The sequence below is a fragment of the Hyperolius riggenbachi genome, chromosome 2 (genome assembly GCF_040937935.1).
Source record: "Hyperolius riggenbachi isolate aHypRig1 chromosome 2, aHypRig1.pri, whole genome shotgun sequence".
In the NCBI taxonomy this organism is placed as follows: Eukaryota; Metazoa; Chordata; class Amphibia; order Anura; family Hyperoliidae; genus Hyperolius; species Hyperolius riggenbachi.
The window spans coordinates 266,169,433-266,197,048 of record NC_090647.1 but is presented as its reverse complement, the minus strand read 5'-3'; the positions used below and the strand labels follow the sequence as shown (position 1 = coordinate 266,197,048).

Here is a 27,616-nt window from a genome sequence, read left to right as displayed (position 1 = left end):
GTCCTGATAACAGCACTGCATGCTCATACAGCCAGTAAGATAACGATAAGAGAAAAGCAGAACTATTGCTTATTGTGTATGGAATGTGATGCACGCTGATAAAGACAGAGGCAATTATGGCAGTACCACCAGCTTCATGGCCCACGATCAGCTGCTCTCCTAATGCCTACATCTCTGCAGCATCATGGAATGGATCATCATGAATCTTTTTCATGCTCCTCTATTGTCTTGGGATATACAAATAGAAATTACACACTGTATCTAGGCTACTATTAGAACACATACAAATTCTGAGGGCTCCAAAAAACAACCCAAAACAGTTCACCACCCTTAACCACTTCACCACTGAGGGGTTTTACCCCTTGAGCACCAGAGCAATTTTCACCTTTCAGCGCTCCTTCCATTCATTCGTCTAACACATAATTATTACTTATCGCAATGAAATGAACTATATCTTGTTTTTTCCGCCACCAATTAGGCTTTCTTTAGGTGGGACATTATGCCAAGAATTATTTTATTCTAAATATGTTTTAATGGGAAAATAGGAAAAATGTGGGAAAACATGCATTATTTTTCAGTTTTCGGCCATTATAGTTTTTAAATAATGCATGCTACTGTAATTAAAACCCATGAAATGTAATTGCCCATTTGTCCCGGTTATAAAACCGTTTAAATTATGTCCCTATCACAATGTTTGGCGCCAATATTTTAATTGGAAATAAAGGTGCATTTTTTTTCAGTTTTGCGTCCATCCCTAATTACAAGCCCATAGTTTATAAAGTAACAGTGTTGAACCCTCCTGACATAAATATTTAAAAAGTTCAGTCCCTAAGGTAACTATTTATGTATTTTTTTTTTAATTGTAAATTTTTTTATTTTTTTTTCATTACAAAAACAAAACAAAAAATGGAAATGGGGAGTGTGGGAGGTAATTAGTTAATTTTTTGTGTATAAGTAATGTATTCGTATGTGAAAAATGCTTTAGGGTGTAGTTTTACTATTTGGCCACAAGATGGCAACAGTAACTTTTTGTTTAATGCGACCCCCAAGCGTCCTTCCGGACGCTTGGAGGAAGTACTAGGAGGCTGGGAAAGTGTTTCTTTTTTCACAATGATCGCGCTGCTTAGCGGAGGAGCAGCGGATCATTGCGGGGCTTAGATCAACGAACGGGAATGGATTTTCCCGTTCATTAATCTCCGGGCGAGCGGCCTGCGGCGTGTTTACGAGTGGGAGTGCGCGCTAGAGCGAGCGGGAGCGTGGGCAGCGGCGGGAGCACGGAAAGTACGGATTTCTCCGTCCCTGGGGGTGAAAGGATGGAAAAAGGGACGGAGAAATTCGTACGGGTGGGGGTAAAGTGGTTAAAGAGGAACTGTAGCGAAGATGATGAATAAAATCACTTCTTGGTTACAATATTCATTTATGGTGCCTAACCCTAACCACCCCCACTGGTGGTACCTAAAACTAACCACTGCCTAGGTGGTGCCTAACCCTAACCACTCCCTCTGCAGAAACACCCTTTTACATATATTAACGATAATACCTTTGAAAACTTAAAATCTGTACTTATTAATAAAATAATGACAAAAACTATACCATAAACTTCTAAAACAATAACTACCTCAAAAACTTTAATGTTATAAATGACATTTTTCGCAGCGCCCTTTTTTCATGCTATTTTTGCCGTATTAACGATAATTGCATTAAAGTCTATGGCGGCACCCTTTTTGTCCACCCTCAGACGGCGCCCTTTTTTCCTGCTACCAATCGATTGCAATAGTAAAGCCACAGGAAACCTTTGCAAATCCTTTGCAACTAAAAAGGCAGCTAGTTTTTCATATGATACGCATGTGACTTTGGCATCACTTTGCTTCAAAGACCTCCTGAACATTTCTGCCACTCATGGACTACCCCCCCAAATGTCCAGTGCAGAACAGTGAATTATGCCATATTAATTTGTTCACCTCTCACATTCAACAGCAGTGTTGCTTGCGAATTTTCGCCAAAGTCATTTCAGCATCGAAAATCCCGTTTTCACAGAATTTTTGCGAAAATTCGCTTAAATTTTCGCATTTTCACCCAATAGCGAAATTTAAGGGAAAGTGTCATATTTTCGCCCAAATACTAAATTTCGAAAATAACTGCTATATTCGACGTGCTTAGCATGAACATTCAAAAATTGATAGGAAGTAATGTATTCTCTCCCCATATTAGGTTGCCCATGATTCTTAGCTGCAGAATTGACCCAGGAACCATATAACTACAACCAATCAGACAACAGACAGCCCCTGAGAAGACTAGCTCTCTGACACACCGGCCTCTGTTGGGAAGAGTTTGTGGATGTGATAGGAGTAGAGAGAGCTTAGCGAGCTACCAGGGGCATAGCAATAGGGGGTGCAGAGGTAGCCGCCACATCAGGGCCCTTGGGTTAGAGGGGCCCCAAAGGGCCCACTCTCAACCACAGTATTAGCTTTTTATTGGTCCTATGCTGATAATAGTCACTTCTATAGATGATTAGAATAGCAGTGATCATTAACACACTGTTTCCCATCCCTTTCTTGCACCTCTGACACTGTGGTTGTCCTTGATTGGTTTTGGTGTGGCGTATCAATTGTTATGTATATAGAGCTTGGGGGGCCACAATGCAAAACTTGCACTGGGGCCCACGGCTAGCTACTGCTCATTTATTTGCAGTCTACTGTATGTTTGTGGTTTGAAAATATCCACAAATACAAGCTACAGCAGGCTGGATTGTAGTTGTATTCTAAAACAAAAGTCTTTTTTAAAGGAGAACTGTAGTGAGAGGTATATGGAGGCTGCCATATTTATTTCATTTTAAGCAATACCAGTTGCTCGGCTGTCCTGCAGATCAATGTGCCTGCAGTAGTGTAAATCACACTAGAAACATGCATGCAGCTAATCTTGTCAGATCTGAAAATAATGTCAGAAACACCTGATCTGCTGCATGCTTGTTCCGTGTCTATGGCTAAAAGCATTAGAGGCAGAGCATTAGTAAGGTAGCCAGGCAACTGGTATGGTTTCAAAGGAAATAAATATGACAGTCTCCATATTCCTTTCGCTACAGTTGTCCTTTAAAGGACAACTGTATTGAGAGGTATATGGAGGCTGCCATATTTATTTCCTTTTAAGCAATACCAGTTCCCTGGCTATCTTGCTGATCCTCTACCATTGAGGCCCTGTTCAGACTATGTGCATTCCTAGCCGTTTTTACAGAACGCATACAGAAAGATTTTACGCATAGAAATGGCTACTAATGTTTTCTAATGGCCTCGTTCACACGTATGCGTATGAGACGCATATGTTTCTCATCCGCATTGCTGCAAGCAATTCTGTGCATCACGCACAGAAATGGACGCAATGAAAGTCTATGGACGCGTATCAAAAACGCGTACTATTGCGTTTTAGGGTACGTTTCCCTCTGCGGTTCCCATAATTCTTTTTTTCTCCCCGGGTCACGTGTGTGTGCAAAATGCAATAGAAAACGCATTTGAATGCAAGAAAAACACATGTGTTTTTCAACTTGCATTTCTATGAATTTATACGCGTTCTACAAACGCCGACAGTCTGAACAGGGCCTAATACTTTTAGCCATAGACCCTGAACAAGCATGCAGCAGATCAGGTGTTTCTGATACTTGTGTCAGATTTCTGACCAGATTAGCTGCATGCTTGCTTCTAGTGCGATTCAGACACTACTGCAGCCTTTAAGCATGGTCGCTGTGTCCAAGCCGATGTTCCGATGATTTTCCTTATTTGTACACTGCCAGCTTCTCCTGACTTATGGGGGTGATAGTCACACAGACCAAGCCACTGATCCCCCCCCCCCCCCAATTTATGGGATATGTACACTGCCTGCATCTCCTGGACCTGACTTATGGGGGTGATGGTCCCTCTGACTGAGCCACTGCTCCCCCCTCTACTGTCATTTTATGAGATATGTACATTGCCTGCTTCTCCTGGACCTGACTTATGGGGATGATAGTCACTCTGAGCCGCTGTTCCCCCCCGCCACTGTCATTTTATGAAAATATTTGGGCGAATTTTCGCTTGTACTTATTTTGGCAAAAATTCGTCGAAAATAATATTTGCAATTTCGCTCATCACTGTTCAACAGGTGGTGCTGTTCCGTATGACAGGTAAACACCTAGATACACACAATCTCCAATACACAATATACTGCTCCTGAACTTCCCACATTCTGCCTGATTACAAATTATCAGTCAGGCTTTGTAATAGTTGTGAGAAAGGCTTGATTAAAACCCAGGCGCTTGTAATCAGGCAGTATTGTGTACCTGCTGTATCAGATAATGCTGGAGGGTGTGTACAATGCATCTGTCATACACTCCTGAGATATAACCCTTCCACCTCTACATCAAGACACAGGCAGCCACTAGAAGGCTACAGTTAATGGATTCACTACAATAGTGACATAGCCATTACTCAAGCTCCTTGTAGCTTAAAGCCAGTTGTTCAATGAATAGAATTAGCTGTATTGACCCAAAACTAATATGAAGTCTATGATTGGGAATTGCATGCTTTCCTGATAGGTTAAGCTCAAATGTCAAATTGTTTGTGGCTGCTTGAAACCATTCACCTTAAAACATCTGCCATTTTGATTAAAAGATGGGAAATCTGTTTCATTGACACAAAGTATTGATGTAGCATCTACACACATGCACACACACACACACACACACACACACACACACACAGTGGGATGCGAAAGTTTGGGCAACCTTGTTAATTGTCATGATTTACAGGATGATTTTCCTGTATAAATCGTTGGTTTTTATGATAAAGAATGTCAGTTAAATATATCATATAGGAGACACACTCAGTGATATTTGAGAAGTGAAACGAAGTTTATTGGATTTACAGAAAGTGTGCAATAATTGTTTAAACAAAATTAGGCAGGTGCATAAGAAATGAAATCAATATTTAGTAGATCTTCCTTTTGCAGAAATTACAGCCTCTAAACGCTTCCTGTAGGTTCCAATGAGAGTCTGGATTCTGCTTGAAAGGAATTTTGGACCATTCCTCTTTACAAAACATCTCTAGTTCATTCAGGTTTGATGGCTTCCGAACATGGACAGCTCTCATTAGCTCACGCCACATATTTTCAATTATATTCAGGTCTAGGAACGGAGATGGCCATTTCAGAACATTGTACTTGTTCCTCTGCATGAATGCCTTGGATTTTGAGCAGTGTTTAGGGATGTTGTCTTGTTGAAAGATCCAGCCCCAGCGCAGCTTCAGCTTTGTCACTGATTCCTGGACATTGGTCTCCAAAATCTGCTGATACTAAGTGGAATCCATGGGTCCCTCAACTTTGATTCCCAGTCCCTGCACTGGCCACACAGCCCCACAGCATGATGGAACCTCCACCATATTTTACTGTAGGTAGCAGGTGTTTTTCTTGTAATACTGTGTTCTTTTTCCTCCATGCATAACACCCCTTGTTATGCCCAAATAACTCAGTTTTAGTTTCACCAGTCTACAGCACCTTATTCCAAAAGGAAGCTGGCTTGTTCAAATGTGCTTTAGAATATCTCAAACGGCTCAGTTTGTGCTGTAGGCGGAGAAAAGGCTTTCTCTGCATCACTCTCACATACAGCATCTCCTTGTGTAAAGTGCGCCAAATGGTTGAACGATGCACAGTGACTCCAGCTGCAGCATGATGATGTTGTAGGTCTTTGGTGCTGGTCTGTGGGTTGACTGACTGTTCTCACCATTCGTCGCTTCTGTCTCGCCGAGATTTGTCTTGGTCTGTCACTTCTAGCCTTAACTTGAACTGAGCCTGTGGTCTTTCATTTCCTCAATATGTTCCTAACTGTGGAAACAGACAGCTGAAATCTCTGATAAAGCTTTCTGTATCCTTCCCCTTAACCATGATGGTGAACAATCTTTGTCTTCAGGTCATTTGGGAGTAGTTTTGAGACCCCCCCCCATGTTGCTACTCTTCAGAGGAAATTAAAAGAGGAGGGAAACTTACAATTGACCCCCTTAAATACTCTTTCTCACAATTGGATTCACCTGTGTATGTCGGTCAGGGGTCACTGAGCCTACCAAGCCAATGAAGTGCGAATAATTAGTTCTAAAGGTTTGGGAATCAATCAAATAACAGTGCTCAAATTTATGCACCTGTCTAATTGTTTAAACAATTATTGCACACTTTCTGTAAATCCAATTAACTTCATTTCACTTCATAAACTCCATTTCACAGTGTGTGTCTCCTATATGATATATTTAACTGACATTTTTATTGTAACAACCAACGATTTACACAGGAAAATCCTGACGATTAACAAGCCACACACATGATATATAATAAAAATATATCAGCTGAGCAGGACTTACCACCCTCCACCACATAATGTGGGCTATGTTCCCCTGCCCCCTTCCATGCTGTCAGAGGAGCCTATGAAACCGGTCAGGTGCTGCAGAATTACTGGTAAATGCCAGCTACCACTTCTCATACAGGTATTCTCGGCACATGTAGAACTTCTCTGTGAGCAGCAGTGTATTGGACACTAGTGTGTGACTACTATGTGACTGTGACACAGAGGTACTTCTGTGCTTATGTAGTGGCACACACAGAGTGGCCCAAATTCTTGGAAGAACAAAACTAAAGGTGTCCTTAGTTAGGCTTAGGTGCCAATTATACATTTTAAGGAAAGAGCATAACTTTGGATGTTATTTAGGTTGAGGTTAGGCATCAAGGAATGACTAGTGCTAAAGAGGAAAGTTTGGATTTGACATAAAGCAAGTGTTAAGGTTAATGGAGGAAGTTAGGGTTATCTAGGCATCAGTAAGAGATCATTAAGGGTGTAGGTTAGGATTAGGCATGAGGAAAAGGCTATTAATTAGAAAACTGGTTAGGGGATCTTTAAGGGTGATGCACTAAAAATAACCACATTTATTTATTTATTTTAGGTATTTATATAGTGCTGACATATTACGCAGTGCTGTACAGAGTATATTGTCTTGTCATTAACTGTCCCTCAGAGGGGCTCACAATCTAGTCCCTACCATAGTCATATGTGTATGTATGTATTGTGTAGTGCATGTATCATAGTCTAGGGACAAATTTAGGGGGAAGCCAATTAACATATCTGTATTTTTTGGAATGTGGGAGGAAACCGGAGTGCCCAGAGGAAACTCACACAGATATGGGGAGAACATACAAACTCCTTGCAGATGTTGACCTGGCTGGCATTCAAACTGGGGACTTAGTGCTGCAAGGCGAGAGCGCTAACCACTACACAAACTGGGGACTTAGTGCTGCAAGGCGAGAGCGCTAACCACTACACAAACTGGGGACTTAGTGCTGCAAGGCGAGAGCGCTAACCACTACACAAACTGGAAACTTAGTGCTGCAAGGCGAGAGCGCTAACCACTACACAAACTGGGGACTTAGTGCTGCAAGGCGAGAGCGCTAACCACTACACAAACTGGGGACTTAGTGCTGCAAGGCGAGAGCGCTAACCACTACACAAACTGGGGACTTAGTGCTGCAAGGCGAGAGCGCTAACCACTACACAACTGTGCAGCCCAAATAAGTTGAAGAAATAAGAAAATAATTTGCCCAGCCAAATAAGTAAATTATTCACTGATAACTCTGCATCCGTGCCCGGCCCTTATATCAGTTAGGACTGCCACTTGTCCTTAATTCATCAACACTATTCACCAGTCAGCACTAGCCCAGTTTTTTATTTGGTGCCTTTAGTTGGGCTTTGAATCATATGATGTTTATGTGTCAGAATATTTTGATAGTAATTCTCATGCCCAAATTTTTATGATTCACCAAACTGGGGTGCACAAAGCTAGGACTTAAATTAGCTATGTGGCCCTCAAGCGATGCACTTCTGACAATACATTTGTAAGGCAATCAGCTGAGCACCACTTTTATAAGCAGGCCACATAGGCTATCATTCATAAAAGTATGTTCAGTAAAAAAATCTGGGCGGGAAAATACCGCATTCGGTATTTTATACTTCTGTGTGCCAATTCATAAAAATGTTTACAGTTGCGATAGAAGTTCAGAGATTTCCCGAACTAAGCTGGCGGTAACATGAGAAGCTGCCTGAGCTGATACATTTTCTCCGTGCAGAGACAGCGTTATAATAAAAAAGAGGCATCCCCAACTTCCCTTTAGATGTGAACTTTGTTATATTGCCTGTAATTTGCCCTAAATCTGCGCTGAATCGGTCTATTAGTCTTTCTAAACAATCTAATTGCCACAGCTTAGAAGAACTTCAAGAAATGTTACACATGCAGGCTTTTTGTTGTAAAAAAACATATGAAAACGGGTACCCAAGAGGTTAAAAAAACACAGCCTGGGGTATTCTAGAAAGCCTTGTTTGTTCTGTTCTCGCTGCTGCTGCCTAGGAGATCTGTCCCCATTAACTTTGCTTTTATCCGCACCCTTCTCACTTCTTCAAAGCAAGCGGTATTCTCCATCCCACTACGCCTGCTCTAAGATTTATGAATTGACATTTAGTGACATGTGTTGAGATAATCACCGCATAAGGCGGTAATTTACCTCACTGCTCGGGAATGTCAGCTTTTCATGCGGTAACCGCTTTTATTATTTGGCATTTTGCTAAGTGCTCGGTAAAGTCAGCTGTTTTCAGCATTACCGCATGCGAGAATGCTTTATGAATGATAGCCATAGTGTAGAGGACACATTATGCATTATTACAATTTGATCAGGTTCATCCCTGGTCTTTGCTTTTTCCTGAATGACACTTAGCACTTGCTAGGGTTCAAATTATTTTGGTGTAATTCATGTGTGCCGTTTGCTAATGGGCTTTGTTCACTAATCTCAGTCTATCCTGAAATGTAACTTGCAGTCATAGTTTAGGGTAAGAATGATCCACAATTAAGCATACATAAACTAATGCACACAGTAAAACACAGGCATCCTTGTACCTTAAAGGGCTTTATAAACACAGATTCTGTCAGACTTACTTGGCCCGGAGAGCTAACTGACGATCATTAGGGCACACCCATTGATCAGCTCCACTGCCGAAAATGGTGTCTGTCATGATGATCTGGGAATACAAAAACAAATATTCATGAATAAAAAGGGAAGTGCAACAATTTAATATAAACACTGATTTTTAAAGATTGGAGCAGGACTTTAGCTTCTGTTGCCGGTTGACTCATTTGGTGATCTAGGCAGTGTTTTCCCTGCTTACTTCTATTCACCACTCATTGGAGACTTTTTGTTTACTGTATAATTCTGCTCTGGAACTGACAAGTATATGTCATGCAGTGAAAAATCTAAGACGGCACAAGCATGTTGTGAAAATGACTACTGACTAAATGCAGGCAATCATAAAATCATAATCCATAATTACACTCATGGAAACTACAAGCATGCATAAAACGTACCTCCACGGAATATGAATGTTACCTGGACTCATTAAAAATGCATAAAGAACAGAACAGGAGAATTGCTTTTAAATTACTTGCTGCCAAACTACTAGCGAATAAGCATATAAAAGCAAGGATGACACTGTGTGTGTGTGTGTGTATAACATCTGAAGTATTGGCAATTTGCACATAATTGCTGTATGGCTGCATTACATTAGCACATCATTGCGCACAGATCCTATGTGCTCATATACCCTTTGTCTCTGCCAATGGAAGAGAGAGTTGCTGATACTACCCATATTCATACACTCTTAAAAAAGAAAGTTTAACTGTAAATAAATATATAATTAGTCATATACACTGAGAATATTACTCCCAGAAACACACAGTGCTGTGTCAGGAATGTAAATGAGAAAGAAAATAGACATTCTATGACATTCTACCTAGAATCTGACTTCAACACGCTCCAGGTTACAGGTAATTCAGTCTAAATAATTATTAAAAAAGTAAACATAAGAACACTATGTGAATTTGTGTTCTATGTTTCAACATTCCTATTCCCAACGGAGTGTTTTATATGAAAGGATTCTTTAGATAGAATTATCAGTTGCCTGGAATCCTGCAGATCTTCCATGCTTCAGTAGTGTCTGATCACACACCGGAAGCAAGATTGCGGCAAATCCACCGAACCTCTGATCTGCATGCTTGTTCAGGGTCTATGGCTAAAAATATTAGGGGCAGGGGGTCAACAGGACAGCTAGGTAATTTGTATGGTTTCAAATAAATATGACAGCCTCTATATCTCTCTCACTTCAATTGCCTTAAAAAAAAAAAAAAAAAAGGACAAGAATAGCAATGTTAAATTAGATTGATGCAAATGAATGCAGCTTGGAAATGGTCCCGTTAACTGCAGAATTTTCTGCATTTGATTGATTCTCTTCCAAGCTACATAGATTTGCACAGCATTTCAACAACAACTACATCAACTTCGAAGCATTAGCATCTCATTGACTACCCTGGTCAAGCATCACAAAGCATATATCTAGCTGGAACCAAAGAAATATGAATGGCACATAAGAGTACTTTGGCTGCAATATATAAAACAGACAAATCAAAAGTCATAGAAATATATATGGCAGATGAGGGTAAACAATTTCACACTTTAAAGAGAATAAGCATAACGATTATGTGATCTATAAAAGCGATAAGTGGTCTCTTTAAGTCCCTTGAAACTTTGTATGCAGTACATGCTTATCTCACACTTCAACATGGATACAGAGCAACTACAGAACCACTTGACCTTATGCTGGGTACACACTATGAGATTTTATGGTCGATGTACTGTCAAATCGATTATTTCCAACATGTCCGATTTGGTTTCCGATCGATTTCCTATTAAAGTTAACGGAAAATGCTCGGAAATCAATCGGAAAGCAAATCGAACATGTTGGAAATAATCGATCTGACAGTAAATCGACCATAAAATCTCAGTGTTTACCCAGCATTAAGCCTAACAAATTATGTGACAGCTCTGCTATTTGTAAAAGGATTGAAATCAGAAATCAGTCAGGATGTATAGTTGCAACAATTACAAAGTACTTCAAGCGCTCATACTTTTGTAATACAAATCTCTCGATAGAATAGTATTAGTAATTAGTAATAAACAGTATATCACACATAAAATTGCTATCCTCAACACATCTCAAAAAACCTCTACAGTATTGCACAGTATGTAGATGGAGCGCTTCCCCGCTGATTGTGAGGATCATTAACCCATTCACGTTCCGTCATTTTCACGTGAGAAATGTTCACCTCCCATTCATTAGCCTATAACTTTATCACTACTTATCACAATGCACTGATCTATATCTTGTTTTTTCCGCCACCAATTAGGCTTTCTTTGGGGGGTACATTTTGCTAAGAGCCACTTTACTGTAAATGTATTTTAACAGGAAGAATAAGAAAAAAATGGAAAAATTCATTATTTCTCAGTTTTCAGCCATTATAGTTTTAAAATAATACATGCCTCCATAATTAAAACTCGCGTATTGTATTTGTCCATATGTCCCGGTTATTACACCGTTAAAATTATGTCCCTATCACAATGTATGGCGACAATATTTTATTTGGAAATAAAGGTGCATTTTTTCCATTTTGTATCTATCACTATTTACAAGTTAAAAATAAAAAAAATAGAAATATTTCATCTTTACATTGATATTTAAAAAGTTTAGACCCTTAGGTAAATATTTACATGTTTTTTTTTTTTTATTGTAATGGTTTTTTTTTTTTTTTTATACTAAACATTTTATTTGGGTACTTTTGGGAGGGTGGGAGGTAAACAATAGATTTATAATGTAAATGTGTGTTAATTCTTTGTTTGTTTTTTTCAGGTGTAGTATTAATTTTTGGCCACAAGATGGCGGCCATGAGTTTGTTTACATGACGTCACTCTAAGCATAGCACGCGCTTAGAGTGACGCATCGGGAAGGAGACGGCCAGAAAAAGCTCAGCTTCCGAGAGAAGCTGTCGCTTTTTGAGCGGGGGAAAGGAATCAGTGATCGGGCTCCATAGCCCGATACATTGATTCCTTGGCTACCAAATCCGCGGCCGGGAGTGCGCGTGCACGATCGGCCGCGGTGGCGCGCATGGTTCCTGGATGTAGAAACTACGTCCAGGAACCAAAATAGGTTAAAATACTAGAAATAGCTGTGCCAGAGAGGCGGTGGGGTGGCCTACATCCCAGATGCTCAGATGGGCCGTGGCGGGCCACAAAGTCCAGTGAGTCGGGACAAAAAGGGTAGAGCTTATGTGATAGGCTGCCTGAATACGTTACTTGTTCCAGCTTGAATTCAATGACTTTTTTCTTACGGCATATATCATGATGCCACAGGACACCATTTGAGTGCTGTGGCCCCAATATGTATTTATAGGATGTATAGATTGTTTACCACCTTGAACCACTTGGCTTCAAGAGAACCAGAGGTGGGTTCTAAGAACGCTAATTGCACACAGAGACTGGGTCTGCATATACTGCCCAGCCTCTGTTGCTATACTGATCCCCCCACAGGCCCCCCTGCGCTCTGCTTGTCCCCCATAAATCATACGCCGAGCTGTTGACACGCAGCATGTCGCAGCCGGCTGTTTATCTTTGCATCTGTCATTCTCGCCGCTCCCCCGCCTCCTCCATAGCTCCGGTCCCCGCCCACATCCCTTCCCTCCAATCAGCGGGGAGGGAAGGGACGCGGGCGGGGACCGGCGCTATGGAGGCTGCAGGGGAGCGGCGAGACTGACAGAAGGTAAACAGCCGGCTGTGACACGCAAGTCGACAGCACGGCGTATGATTTATGGGGGACAAGCAGAGCGCAGGGGGGCCTGTGGGGGGATCGGTATAGCAACAGAGGCTGGGCAGTATATGCAGACCCAGCCTCTGTGTGCAATTAGTGTTCTTAGAACCCACCTCGGGCTCTTTCAGTCTGATTTCATCTACCTTAGTACCAACTGGTGCAGCACAAAGCTGGGCGCCATTGATCCCCTGCTACTCCAATCTACTCTAAATTAAGAAAAAGAACAACCTTTTTTGATGGCTATGTTTGGATCAATTTTTAATCAAATCAATCACAACTCTTAACTCTGTTTTCATTATTTTTTTTTGTTTTTGTTTAATCAAAGAGACTAACTGATGAAAAGCAGGTAGTGGTACTACTATTGACATTTGCTGGTGTTAAAAAGAGGACATTGTGCCCAGCTGGCCATCATTAATATTGTCTCACAAGGCTGAAGACCAACAGTTTCAAAACATACAGCTTTTTAATATGTATTTCTTTAATAGTAATTGCATCATTCCAAATCCATTAAATAATTTTTCACGGATAAGCAGTAGGACTATAATCCATTGTGTTGCGTATCCTGAAAAATAGGACTGCAACAGTGGTGAAAGTTTCAATGCACATTGCCGATGCAATGCAACTCGCACAGTGAAGAAGACAACATTCCATAGATTGACGATTGCTTGCACTGCAACCACGACAGCACTCTCCGTCCAGTAACCTTGCATGCTGTGCATTATTCCAATGGAAATCATTGCACTGCAAAATACAACAGTGCGGAAGCGCCAAAATATATTGCAGTGAATGGATTTAGTGTAAAAGGTCCCTTTGTTATACACTGATGTTGAGCTCATAATGCTGTACATTACTATCCCCCCCCCCCCTCCCTCCATGTTTCACAGTGACAGCCTGGCAATTTTGGCTTCAGTAACGTTTGAGTCATGAACCTGCAACATGCTGCCAATGAAGCAATTTTGATTGACCAATTACTGACCTATTTTACCACCTCCATGTAGCATGAGGGCCAACAGATTTTGAATACTATGAACAGATTGTGTAGGTAAACACTTATACTACATTGGCCAATCAAAATTGCATGTGTGTATGCACCCTTGCAGGCAAGGAATCACAGCAGTAGGGTGGCTGGCAAGCAGCCTTTATAAATAAAAAAAAGACGAGGAAGAGATCTGCAGTAGCCCTACCATATTCCTTTTACTTGAGGTTCTCTTTAAATGAGATTCCAAACTTTATAAATGTTTCCATTGACTGGGGAAGGGATGAAACACTTGCTGTGCCCCAGTGAAAAGATTCCGCACAATAACTGGCAACACCACAAAACATGAAAAGAGCTGAAGCACTGAGTGATTCGGCCTACAGTAAAAATGTGAAAGCGTTCCTGACCCTTTCCACTCCACTGCTAATAATGCTTTTGCACAAAGCGTCCTAATTTCCAGGGTTCTGGCAATATTTAAAGCCTTTAAAAGGATTACTGAAAAAGTGAAAAGGACAGGGATAGTATATTTAGAACTACAAGTATCTTTTATTGTGCCTTCATTTCCTGGAGAGATATATTATGGAACACCTGTTGGTACCAGTTGGTCAGGTCATCCTATGCATTGTAAATAGGGGATTGTGTGGCTAATGATCATCATGTGCTTCTGTTGTCAAGGTGCCTGCACTGACGTATTACATTGTGTTTCTGAGAAGCCATTCATCCTTCTTAGATAATCACTGGAACATAATAGCAAGGCTAGCTTCATTATGCCTACAACACAATGCCTAAATGCACAATGGAATTTGAAGTATATGAAATATATAGCAAGGGGTAATAAAGCAGAGATATACACTTTTAAAAAAATATTTGTTTTTTTTTTCTCTTTTTCATACTGGTTTGTGTTTAGAATATTTTGTAGCTTATTTTTATCTGTATTTTTCACTTTAGGTAAGTGATCTGCAGCGGCATCCTCTGAAAGTGGGGACACCGCTGAAAAAAAGAGTAAGCATGACATCAGAAGTTGGCAAGGTAGCAGAAAAGAGTAGCATAACATACAAATAGAAATTGTGGTGGAGACACTGACGAAAGAAATAGTGGCAACTGCAAACGGCAGTCCTTTGTAATCTATATTTATTTAACACACACACATGGTCAGGAAGGGAAGGGACTTTGCTCCCCCCGTCATATCATGGACCACGTGGGCAGGTATAGCTCAGGCAGCAGAGCCCCACATGGTCTGGGCTCTGAATTCTGGCTATATGAGCCTGCATGGGTGACAAGGGGTTACAGACACTTTGGGGATAGGGGGCACATATTTTTAATGCTGGCTTTGCTATAAACCACTAAAGTTGGCAGAATTGACTTCAATGTAATTCATGAATTTTGTGGAAAAAAATTTAACGGACTGATGGTAAATTCAACAAACTATTGGCAATAACTTCAGAGGCATTTTTGCTGATCTTCACTAATTGTGAGGTTTTTTTTACAGCTGTACTGAATTGGATATTGCATTCATATGCTGGGATAGATTTGCTTCTCACATTTCCTGCACTGCCTCCTTAATTTTGTGGAAAACTAAAAGTTCAAGATGACAGCTAAGTGTCAAACTCTTAGGGCTGGATCCCACAAGAGCGTTTTTTTGAGCATTTTGGCAGCGCTGCGATACGCTAGCGTTTTGCCAAAATGCTCAGCTGATGTTAATGGATGGGGCAACTTCCACAGGAGCGTTTGCGTTTCCCAGAAACGCAAACGCAGGACCTGCAGCATTTTGGGAGCGTTAGCGCTTCAATGTAAAGTATTGAAACGCTAGCAGAAACGCTCAGCAAAACCTGAACTGAGCGGTTTTGCTAGCGTTTTGCGGTTCAGCACACTGTAACAAAATTAAAAATAATTCACAGGACCAATCAGGATAAAAACGCAAAACGCTACACAACCGCTGAGCAAAAAAATACTGTTGCAAAACGCGACCGAAAACGCGCATGAATCCGCTTGCAAACTGCTCAGACAAAACGCTAGCGGTTGCGTTTTGCGTTTGCGGATTTCAGTGCCTTATAGTCTTGTGTACAGAGACACAAGACTGCCTAGGGTGGTTTTGTATGTTCTGAACAAAGATACGTTTGCAGCAATGCTGACCCAATATTGCTCAAAAGGCCTTTCCTCACAGAATCTTTCAGCTAAGAATCTTTGGTAAACGTTTCCCGCTCATGAAGTATTTTCATATTCATTGTGACATAAGTACATTGCTAGTTGAAATATTATTCAATTTATTGAAACTTTGGGTACCTTGATCCTAAGCAGTCTCGCTTAGCGTACCACTAGCCAAATATCACAGCAACATTTCCCCTCCCACTCACCCCACTATACATAATATCCACAGGCCAGACTATGTCTGAGCAATTTTTGAGGGCTTCAGTTAATCAGCCTGCCAATCTACAGGTTCTATGTAGATGTCACTTACAGCAGGTATTATAATTTACCAAATCTGAACCTCTTACCATCTGGTTTTGGAATAGCCCATCTCCTCATGGGGTATGATCAGTATTTTTTTTTTTTTAAAAGCATTCCTTGAATGGCTGTAACAAAGTCCAACTGACAGAATTGTAGTACATGAGTAGGCAGCCTGGCTTCCATTTTTGTATAGAGATTCTTTTCAGGGAGTGCTTCCGAAACAAAAGAAACAGACTCTCTCATAAGGACATGGACTAATCCAGAACCTGTTGGTAAGAGGTTCAGACCAGTCAGATTATAAAATACTTTCTGGAAGTGACAGCTAATGCATGGGACAGCAATATATAGTGGCTTTGCTATTAACCGCTAAAGATGTCGCGAACCTCCGATTTTCGGTTCGCGAACCTTCGCGGAAGGTTCGGTTCGCGTAAAAGTTCGCATACCGCAATAGACTTCAATGGGGATGCGAACTTTGAAAAATAGAAAAAAAATTATGCTGGCCACAAAAGTGATGGAAAAGATGTTTCAAGGGGTCTCTCACCTGGAGGGGGGCATCGCGGAGTGGGATACATGCCCAAAGTCCCGGGGAAAAATCTGGATTTAACGCAAAGCAGCGTTTTAAGGGCACAAATCACATTGAATGCTAAATTGCAGGCCTAAAGTGCTTTCAAACATCTTGCATGCGTATACATCAATCAGGTTGTGTAATTAGTGTACTGCTTCACACTGACACACCAAACTCACTGTGTAACGCACCACAAACAGCTGTTTGCGTAGAGACGGCCTTGCTGGACTGGTGCGCACCGTGGCGAGAGCGTAGGCCTTGGCAGTTTTCAAGCCCATATGGTCGCCGGGCTGTGGTAGCTCAATGATAGAACAACAGCGACTGTCCAGCTGATCAAATTTGGTCTGACCACAATGAAGCAACGACCTTATTATCTTTGGTGTGCCACCCCCACCTGAGACACTCAAATAGCCGGCGGTAATTGCTTCATTGTGATACGCAAGCCCCTTCACCGCGGCAAGGTAATGATCACGAAGGGGGATGGGCACATGTACATGCCTTTTGTTTATTTGTTGCAGCCGCCCGCAGTGCAGCCAGAAAAATTAGGCAGGCATGTACACGCACCAGAAAAATTAGTGTAGCGGCCGCTGCTAGCAGCGGCCTTAAAAATTCAGGAATCCGCCTAGAGTCCTGGATCCTGTTGGTGGTGGCGGAGAAGGCAAGCGGCCTGCAGGCAGAGAGGCTGTGTGTGGAGGCTGACAGTCTTCGGTCGTGCAGTAGCCCTCCGTGATCCATTCCTCATTCATTTTGATAAAGGTCAGGTTCTGAACACTGTCGTGACTTAGGCGACTTCTCTTCTCAGTAACTATGCCTCCAGTTGCATTGAAGGTCCTTTCTGACAGGACGCTTGCGGCAGGGCAAGAGAGAAGTTGTATGGCAAATTGGGACAGCTCTGGCCACAGGTCAAGCCTGCGCAACCAGTAGTCCAAGGGTTCATCGTCGCTTTTCGCAGTGTCTACATCCACACTCAAGGCCAGGTAGTCGGCTACCTGCCGGTCCAGGCGTTGGTGGAGGGTGGATCCAGAAGGACTATTGCGAGGAGTTGGACTAAAGAATGTCCGCAAGTCCGACATCACCGTGAGATCGCTGGAGCGTCTTGTCCTTGCCTGCGTGGACTTGGGAGGAGGAGGGTTACTGCCAGTGGTACCTTGATTGCGTTGTGCAGCCACATCACCCTTAAACGCATTGTAAAGCATCATCGACAGCTTGTTCTGCAAGTGCTGCATCCTTTCCGCCTTCTGTTGAGTTGGTAACAGGTCCGCCACTTTGTGCCTGTACCGAGGGTCTAGTAGCGTGGCCACCCAGTACAGGTCATTCGCCTTGAGTTTTTTGATACGGGGTCCCTCAACAGGCTGGACAACATGAAAGAGGACATCTGCACAAAGCTGGATGCAGACGTACTCTCTCCATCTCCTCTTGCTCTTCCTCAGTGATGGGACGCAACTCCTCTTCCTCCCTACAGCCACGAACAATACCACGGGAACGTGGAGCAGCAGAAGCCCCCTGTGACGGCTGCCGCGGTGGTTGTTCTTCCGCCCGCCTCTTCCTCCTCCACAGAAACACCTTCCTCATCACCATCATCAGAGTCTGACTCCTCTCCCCCACACGACTCCTCTTCTTCCTCCTCCTCCTCCCCCCTCTGTGCTGCCGCAGGTGTTGTGGAAACATCGGGTTCAGATGTAAATCGCTCCCACGACTCCTGCTGCTGTAACTGTTCTTGTTCACGCTCCTCCACAGCTGTATCCACCACTCTACGCATGGCACGCTCCAGAAAGTAGGCGTAGGGGATTAAGTCGCTGATCGTGCCCTCAGCGCGACTTACCAGTTTGGTCACCTCCTCAAAGGGCTCCATGACCCTGCATGAATTTTGCATCAGTGTCCAGTTGTTGGGCCACAACATCCCCATCCTCCCAGATTGTGTCCTTGTACTGTAATGATACAGATACTGGGTGACGGCTTTCTCCTGGTCTAGCAGGCGAGAGAAGAACATCAGCAGGGTGGAATTCCAGCGAGTCTGGCTATCGCAAATCAGGCGTCTCACTGGCAAGTTGTTTCTACACTGAATGTCCGCAAAGCGTGCCATGGCCTTGTAAGAGCGCCTGAAATGCCCACACAACTTCCTGGCCTGCTTTAGGACGTCCTCTAAGCCTGGGCACTTGGACACAAATCTTTGCACGACCAGAATCAGCACATGTGCCATGCAGGGTATGTGTGTCAGCTTTCCCAAATTCAACGCAGAAATGAGATTGCTGCCGTTGTCACACACCACGTTGCCAATCTCAAGCTTGTGCGGGTTCAGCCATTGCTCCACCTGTTAAGAGCAGCCAGGAGAGCTGCTCCAGTGTGACTCTCCGCTTTCAGGCAAGACATGTCTAACACCGCGTGACACCGTCGTACCTGGCATACAGCATAGGCCCTGGGGTGCTAGGGCTGTGTAGCTGGAGAGGAGATCGCGGCACCAGCCAAGGAGGAGGAGGAGGATGACAACAGCGAAGAGGTGGTAGCAGGTGGAGAGGAGGTGGCTGGAGGCCTGCCTGCAAGCCGTGGAGGTGTGACAAGTCGGTCCGCTGCGCAGCCACGTACTCCCTGCTTGCTGCCATCAGTCACCAGGTTGACCCAATGGGCTGTGTATGTAATGTAGTGGCCCTGCCCGTGCTTGGCAGACCAGGCATCCGTGGTGAGGTGGACCCTTGACCCAACGCTCTTCGCAATAGATGACACCACTTGCCTCTCAACTGCACGGTACAGTTTGGGTATGGCCTTTTGTGAAAAATAATTGCGGCCTGGTATCTTCCACTGCGGTGTACCAATGGCCACAAACTTACGGAAAAGCCTCCGACTCCACCAGCTTGTATGGTAATAGCTGGCGAGCTAATAGTTCCGCCACGCCAGCTGTCAGACGCCGGGCAAGAGGGTGACTGGCAGACATTTTGCTTCTTACGTTCAAATACTTTCTTCACGGACAGCTGGGTACTGCTGTGGGCAGAGGAGAAGGAACCGCTGAAGGGAAGAGGCGGTGTGGAGGAGGGTGGCTGTGAAGGCACAAGGAAGAAAGCGGATGAAGACGATGCACCTGAAGTAGGAAGAGGAGAAGGAGGGTGGCTTGTCTTTTGTGTGCTGCTTTTCCTCAGGTGTTCTTGCCATAGCTGTTTGTGCCTTCTCTCCAGATGCCTTCGTAAGGCACTTGTCCCTACGTGAGAGTTGGCCTTTCCACGGCTCAATTTTTGCTGGCAGAGACAACAGTTGGCTTTGCTCCAGTCTGAGACACACATGTTAAAAGTTTCCAAGCCGCTGAGCCCCCCTGGGGTGATGGCGCTACGGTGGCATCAGCAGCTGATGTTGAAGGGCATGTTGGCTGGCTGTCCATAGCTGGCGATACATGGCACCGGACACTGCCCCCAGCTGTTTCTGAGGACGAGCTCCCTCTGCTTCTATCATGGAGTCGTCTCCTCCTACTCCTCTCTGACTCCCCCTCTGAACTGTCCCCCTGGTCATCTCCTCTACCGGGAACATACGTGGCATCCGTATAATCGTCATCATAATCCTCCTGCCCAGCTTCGCTTTCCTCAGACACCTCCTGAACTGCACTAACTTCAGGTGGTTCATCATCCCCCTCCTCACACGTTACGTCCATACTATCGCCACCTAACTCAGAAGTAAGAGGTGGTGTACCTGCGCCTTCTTGTTGTTGTTGCAATAGTGGCTGGGGATCAGGGATTTCACCACCACCACCAAATAACTCCTGCGAAGTGTCAAATGCAGCGGATGTGGTGCTTGTTGTAGCGCTGGGGGCTGCGGGAGATGAGGTGTTCTGTGTGAAATAGTCAAGCACGTCCTGATCTTGGGAAGTGATGGCACGTGCCTTCTTCTGAGCACTGTATTTTGGGCCAGGTCCGCACGAAATTACAGCAACACCACCTCGCACAGACCTGCCGGTGCCTGGTGGCCTACCTCTAGGTCTGCCTCTACCTCTCCCTCTACCTGGTTTGTCCATTTTGTCCATCTCGGGGAGATGCTAGGTATATGCAGTGAGCTGGGTTCACTCAACACAACAGGTACTTAGATGCAGTGAGGTGGGTTCACTCAACACAACAGGTAGTAAGATGCAGTGAGCTGGGTTCACTGAACACAACAGGTAGTAAGATGCAGTGATCTGGGTTCACTGAACAGTAAAGGTACTTAGATGCAGTGAGGTGGGTTCACTCAACACAACAGGTAGTTAGATGCAGTGAGCTGGGTTCACTGAACAGTAAAGGTACTTAGATGCAGTGAGGTGGGTTCACTCAACACAACAGGTAGTAAGTGTCAGGAATATATTGGGGTGCTTATGATGTAAGGATAACAGGAACATATTCTTCCATTTTTTCTGCCTGTGTTCCATATAGGTCGGCTAGAAGGGAGCTGTGGCCATTGATTGCTTGTATTGTCTTGACCATAGGAAATGCTTTGAGTTTCTGCTAATAGGATTATCTGCCTGGCGTTTTGAACTCAGGAGACGGCCCATTGTCTCAATACACAAAGCAAGCCTAGGCAGGAAAAGTCTAACACCTGTCAACTTGTGGTGAAGAAACCCTATTTCACTGTGAGGAAATTAAATTATTGGAGGAAGTCTTTTCATGTATGTGGGCTATAGTACATTTTTTGTGGATGTTAGATCTCTAGAAATCCAAATATGACTGAGGATGTAATTAAAACCTAGTTCCTCCCCTCCCCAAGGAAGTTGCAGCCTCCAGCCGTAGCTCAGAGTATAAAAAGCAGAGGCAGATGCCTAGTGACTATCTGCTCTTGGAGTTAGCGCATAGCTAGAGTTGATCTCGACTTCTGGTCGAACAAGCGGCATGCTCCTGCCGACAACGTTGAGACCTTCAAGTTGGTAACGTTTTTTTTAATCCCCATTTTTATTTTACGCAAATATCCGTGTGTTATCTTTGTAACTTTTATCTTGTAACTATTTTTACTTTGTCTTTTTGTAATCTTTGTATATATTAAGTTCTGCATTGTTCTATGTTTTTATGGAATATTAAATCATTATTTAATAAGCTTGACTTCTGCTGTACTAAACTAACACTCATAGCCTAGAAGAGACTGAAGTGTAACCGTGTATAAGTTCATGCCTAGTTGTATGTTTGAGCAACACTACCGTATGAAATTGTAATTGCATTGTGTGTGGGGGCGTTTGTCATACGTTGGCCTAAGCGCGCAGCTGACCCAACGTACGAACAACGCCAGTGCGAGTAGCGACAGCAGAGTGGCTAACAGTATCGTTCGGAACGACTGTTAGTGGGTCTTTGCTTCACGACAGTGTAAGATTGCAACTGTGTGTGTGTGTGGGTGCGTGGCGTTCCCATATTTGGCCTAAGCGCAAAGCTGACCCGAATACGAAAACGCGGAGTGCGCGCTGAGGACTCAACAGCAGAGTGGAAGTGTCTAGCGAACAGCTAGTGGTGGCAGTGAGAGGTGTTCTGAGGGGTCCCAGCCTTGTTTTAGCTTGACTAAGGCTGCTTCCCCTCTCAGTCTGGTCAAACCCGCAGTCGGGAACCGTATACGCAGGCGTGCCGCGGGCCGGTTCCTGACAGTAAGATGCAGTGAGCTGGGTTCACTGAACACAACAGGTAGTAAGATGCAGTGATCTGGGTTCACTGAACAGTAAAGGTACTTAGATGCAGTGAGCTAGGTTCACTGAACACAACAGGTAGTAAGATGCAGTGAGCTGGGTTCACTGAACAGTAAAGGTACTTAGATGCAGTGAGGTGGGTTCACTCAACACAACAGGTAGTTAGATGCAGTGAGGTGGGTTCACTGAACAGTAAAGGTACTTAGATGCAGTGAGCTGGGTTCACTGAACACAACAGGTAGTAAGATGCAGTGAGCTGGGTTCACTGAACAGTAAAGGTACTTAGATGCAGTGAGCTGGGTTCACTTAACACAACAGGTAGTTAGATGCAGTGAGGTGGGTTCACTGAACAGTAAAGGTAGTAAGATGCAGTGAGCTGGGTTCACTGAACAGTAAAGGTACTTAGATGCAGTGATGTGGGTTCACTAAACACAACAGGTAGTTAGATGCAGTGAGCTGGGTTCACTCAACACAAAGCTAGGTATATGCAGTGATGAGGTGGGTTAAGTAAACACAACAGGTACTGGGTATATGCAGTACTGGGTAGTACAATGTGCAGCTCCCTGTCACACACACAGGTAGTCACTGAATGTGCTGGGCTGCTGGCAGTGGCACACACACTATCAATTAGCAAGGCTGTGCATGCAACAAAAGTGTCAGTTTGACACACAGAAAAAAAAAAAAAGTACAGGATGAGCTCTGAAAAGAGCTGTGGAGGGGTGCTATAAAAGCAATAATAATAAGCCAGGAGCAAGCTAAGCAGCCAAGAACCTAACTAATCTGTCCCTAGAAGAACAAGTCTGCAGCAGCTGTCGCTAGTCTGTCTCACTCTCTAGCAGGCACACGAGTGAGGCTAATGGCTGCCGGAGCCTGCCTTATATAAAGGGGGGGTGGGGCTCCAGGGCTTAGTGTAGCCTGAATGGCTACAATGTGCCTGCTGCCTGTGATGCAAAGGGTCAAAGTTGAACCTCATAGTGCATTATGGGGCGAATCGAACTTCCGCATAAGTTCACCTGGTGCAGGCGAGCGTGAACCCCCAAAGTTCGCCTGGAACCGTTCGCAGGCGAACCGTTCGCGACATCTCTATTAACCGCTAAAGTTGGCACAATTGACTTCAATGTATTTCGCAAAAATGTGCAGACTGATCGTAAAGTATTTTAAGGAAGAGCTTTTGAAACACATGAAACTAATAATCTCCCATAAGGACATGGACTGAACCTGATGGTAATAGGTTCAGACCTGTCAAATTATAATACTTACTGAAAGTGACAGCTACAGCATGGGAAAATACAACATTTAGAGTCTGGGACAAGTGTATGTATGCATACATATGTGTTTTAAATTTTACAGATTTTCACCATAGTGCCCCTTTAAGCCTGCTGCTGGCACTGAGGGGCCTGCTGAGTGCTGCTGTAGTGGCAGACACAGCAATTTCATCTGAGGGCAATGAATTGAAAAAGGTGATTCTCTACAGCACTAAAACTGACATGTGCACATTCACATGGTGGCCTCCCATCTGTATGAGATGTGCCAAAATGCGGCACAGCTGCCGTCTCTCCTGAGGAGGGTGACTGATCCCATATGAGCGGGGAGCCAGAGGAGCAGCACCCTGTAGGTAAGTAATAATGCCCACCTCCAACAACACAATCCATTATGGACCTCCCTTACAGGGAGGATCATTTTATATATATTTTTAGTTCCAGATGCACAGTTGCCTTTTATAAACTGAAAGTAAAAACCAGAATGCGGTTACTGCACTGGTGTAGTCCTCTGCATGGGAAGGCAGCATGCTGCCTGCTGCAGTAAAAGGAGGAAATGGGGAGCTTCGAACTGTGCTGCATATTCTATTCCAAACAGTTACTGCAAACTGCTGTTTCGCATTAAAGATTGTTTGCTCACAGCTTTCGAAGGTATGGAGAGGAAGGACTAAGATGCCCTGCTTTTAAATGCACACCGAACATTCATGCCAACTCTAGGCTTATCCCTAACCCGTATACACACAATCACAATGGGAGATGGGGAGGGTGAACTTCCTGATCTCTCTTACTACTTACAATCATAGACATTTGAAGCTTTCACAAGCCATATGAGTGCAAATCGGGCCAAATTTGACTAGCGGGCCTTGTGTTTGACACCTGTGGTCTTAAGTGCATAGTGCCAAAATGTACAGCACATAATATCTCTAACCCCCCCGAAAATAAAATAGTTATACAAAGGTAGAGGAGGGCTTACACATCTTGAATTACAGGGCAGAAATTGAAAATTTTGTATGCAGGTTACTATTTTATGGCTTTTATGGCTATTATTTGTATTGGGTTTGCCTTCTGCTAAATGGTTAATTCATTCGAATGAACAGTGTAAAATGAAACCTGCTGTACAACACCAGCTCTTATCTCTATTGTCATAGTTACTTTTATGTTCCATTCAAGGTCTCTTTAGCAAATACATTTTGGGATTGTGGAAACACTGAAAATGTCTTCAATTTCTTTTTCAAACAATAACTGTCCTAACCTTAAATCCTAGATTCAGGAGCACAGGCAGTCTCTGCTGCTCATATTAAGGAAGTAGCACAATTTGTTTAAACAAGCTTGGCAAATAAACTCTCTGTACTGATCTACTGTGCATGTTCACATGGAGTAAAAACGAGGCTACCATACTTGTACAGCAGCAAGAAATATGCAAAAGGAATCTTGCATGAGAACTAGTTTTCCAAGTGAGAAAACAAGAAACTGATTAGAGCTGCCTCAACCTCACAGACTGAGCAATACACTATTGCTAAGATTAGGTAAGCTTTCGGAAGAAAAGTGTAAAAAACAAATCACCTTTACAAACCAGAAATCATTCAAATAACAAAAATTATTATTTTATATATGACCACAGCAGTGGCCGCTCAAGCTTCAAATTTTTGGAGGGGCACAAAGGGCTGACTGGCCTGTCAGGCCCATTTGGGTGACCGAAATAGATTTGTATGGTGACCAGACAAATTATACCAGCATAACCCAGCCTGTGTCTCACAACTCTACAAGCAAGGGTAGGGGGTAGAGGCAGGAGGGAGATGAACACTGTCATCTAGCTAAGCATTGCTGGAGAATACTGCTAATCTTTCAGCTTGTAAGCTTTTTTTCAGACTCTATTCCTGTTGACTGAAATTGTTAGACCGTACAATAAGAAGGCGGTAGAGCGATTTTTTTGCAAATATAAGCGTCATCCAGATACATTAATTACAAAGGATCTTGCAAAGATTGTGACGTATGAATGGCATTGGCAGATAGATACGAATGTACGCTGCTGGAGCCTGGAAACAGTTGACTGTATGTTACTGAACAGAGGGGCACTGCGTTTCCCTGGGTGGGGGGGGGATGCTTGGGGGCAGTGCCCCAGCATGCCCCAGTGTAGCGCCGCTAAAGATGATCACATCAGTCCATTTTGATAACTATAAAAAAATGCCAGGATATCTATAAACCTCACATTTGAAAATATTACATTATCAAAAATACCGTAAATCATTCCACATTTTAAATGAAAGGTCCTGCAATAAATAGTAAAGTGTATTTGCCTCCTGTAGCTCACTTTTCCAATTATATGATGAGTCACACTTCATAAAGGTATGCCTACGTACATCACGTGATATAAGGAGACATCACATGATTCTTAGTGACTGATGACATCTCAAGGAACCAAACCCAATCTACTGTTCATACAGGTAGTATTAAGAGTATAAGAACCCTCAACCTGATATTTTATTTATCTTTCAGAAGCTAACAAAATAAGAATTTACACCACTTTTGAAATATGACAAAATAAATGTTTAAATCCGCGTTATAAAATAGAAGAATCCATGAGAATCATATTTTTTTCATTACTGTGCCAATTATGTAGAGCACATTTAATCATGCCAATCATGTACATAAGGCAAGTAAGCAATATCCATAGCCAGACTGTTGCTGTGGGAACAAATAACACACGGATAAACTTAATGTCATTCTGGACACACATCAGCCAAGACAGATTAGTGTGCAATAAACGGCATTAGCTCGGACAACCGCACATCTGTGTATTTACAAATCTCTTGTCATTAAGTATATATTATTTATCTAGTAGATTTCTTCACGTATGTGTTTAATCTATTCAATGGCTTATGTCTCAGAGCAAAGCTGTGTAGTAAAGAGTTTCAACCATTTAAATATATGTTTAAGTTAGTGCTGGGCCAGACTATCAAAGACTATTTGAAAGATTCTTTGAAATTCTGTGGCACTTAAACAGGAGATTATTTTATCCAGTAGGGACATGCCAAGGGTACCTAGAACAATGCCATAAGGCCCAGGTGAGGGCAAGAGTATTGTCCTCTTGGTACAGCCAGAAAAGCTTGGTTGGGCAACTGCAATGCAGACAGTAAAGCATATGCATGCAAAATCTCTTCAAGGACCTGAGTGCTCAAAATGAATCCAAAACAAAGGGTCAGCAATAACAAGAAAGGAATCCAGCATTGGTTAGAAGATTAAAATGGCTACTTTCAAAGCCAACTAATGCAACTTAAACTTACATTTTTAGTTGCATTAGATGGCTTTGAAAGTAGAGAGCTGTGGATGCTGTCATATTGACCCAAAAAAAAAAAAAGTTTCTAGATGTAAAGTTGGATAAATCCCAACAAATCCAAAAAGCCTAACAGGTATGTAGGAACACCAGGTTACTTATTCCAGTTCAATTATTTAAAACATTACACATTTTACATAAGGATCAACATAATACATAAAAAGTGAATGTTTCTAACAAGAAGCACTAAACAACACAGTCTACAGACAGGTGTGCTTTAAAGAGGAACACTAAAAAAATTAAATAAATAAATAAAGAGGAAGAAACTTGTACATTAATGCGGGCGAAAGAGCTCCTAATGAAAAGCTCTGCGTTAGAGCTGTAAGGATAAGCAAATGTCAGCGGCAGTTACCCACCTACTCGCCCGTAAGTTATTAAAGGTCTCAAACTCCCCCCCCCCTCCCTTTATCAGCAAGACTGCTGAGGCCCTTTTTACGCAAAGTCTTCCGAAGCCATGTGGCCACCTCCTCCTGCGCTGGCTCAGCCGACCACAGCTCAGCAGCTGCCTATTGAGCTGGGGCAGGCTGGTGCAACACTAATGGGGGTGGCTACAGAGTTCAGGACAGTTTAGAAAAAAAAGGCCAAATTGGTTTTGCCAATGGAGGGGTTGGCGGTTTAGACCTTTAATGATTTATAGATGAGAAGGTGAGTCATTGCTGCTGACAAACACCAATCCTT

At 43.2% G+C, this 27,616-nt stretch overlaps 1 protein-coding gene across 4 annotated transcripts in view; it reads right to left on the bottom strand.

The window, feature by feature from the left end:
- The window catches only part of RPH3AL (rabphilin 3A like (without C2 domains)), a 372,551-nt gene that overhangs the window by 270,972 nt on the left and 73,963 nt on the right, over positions 1-27,616 (bottom strand). For all 4 annotated transcript variants that reach the window (XM_068268620.1, XM_068268618.1, XM_068268619.1 and 1 more), the window contains exon 2: positions 8,988-9,070. In XM_068268620.1, the coding sequence (XP_068124721.1) occupies positions 8,988-9,064 (77 nt within the window). In that variant the 5' untranslated portion in view covers positions 9,065-9,070. The remainder of the gene's footprint in view (positions 1-8,987; positions 9,071-27,616) is intronic.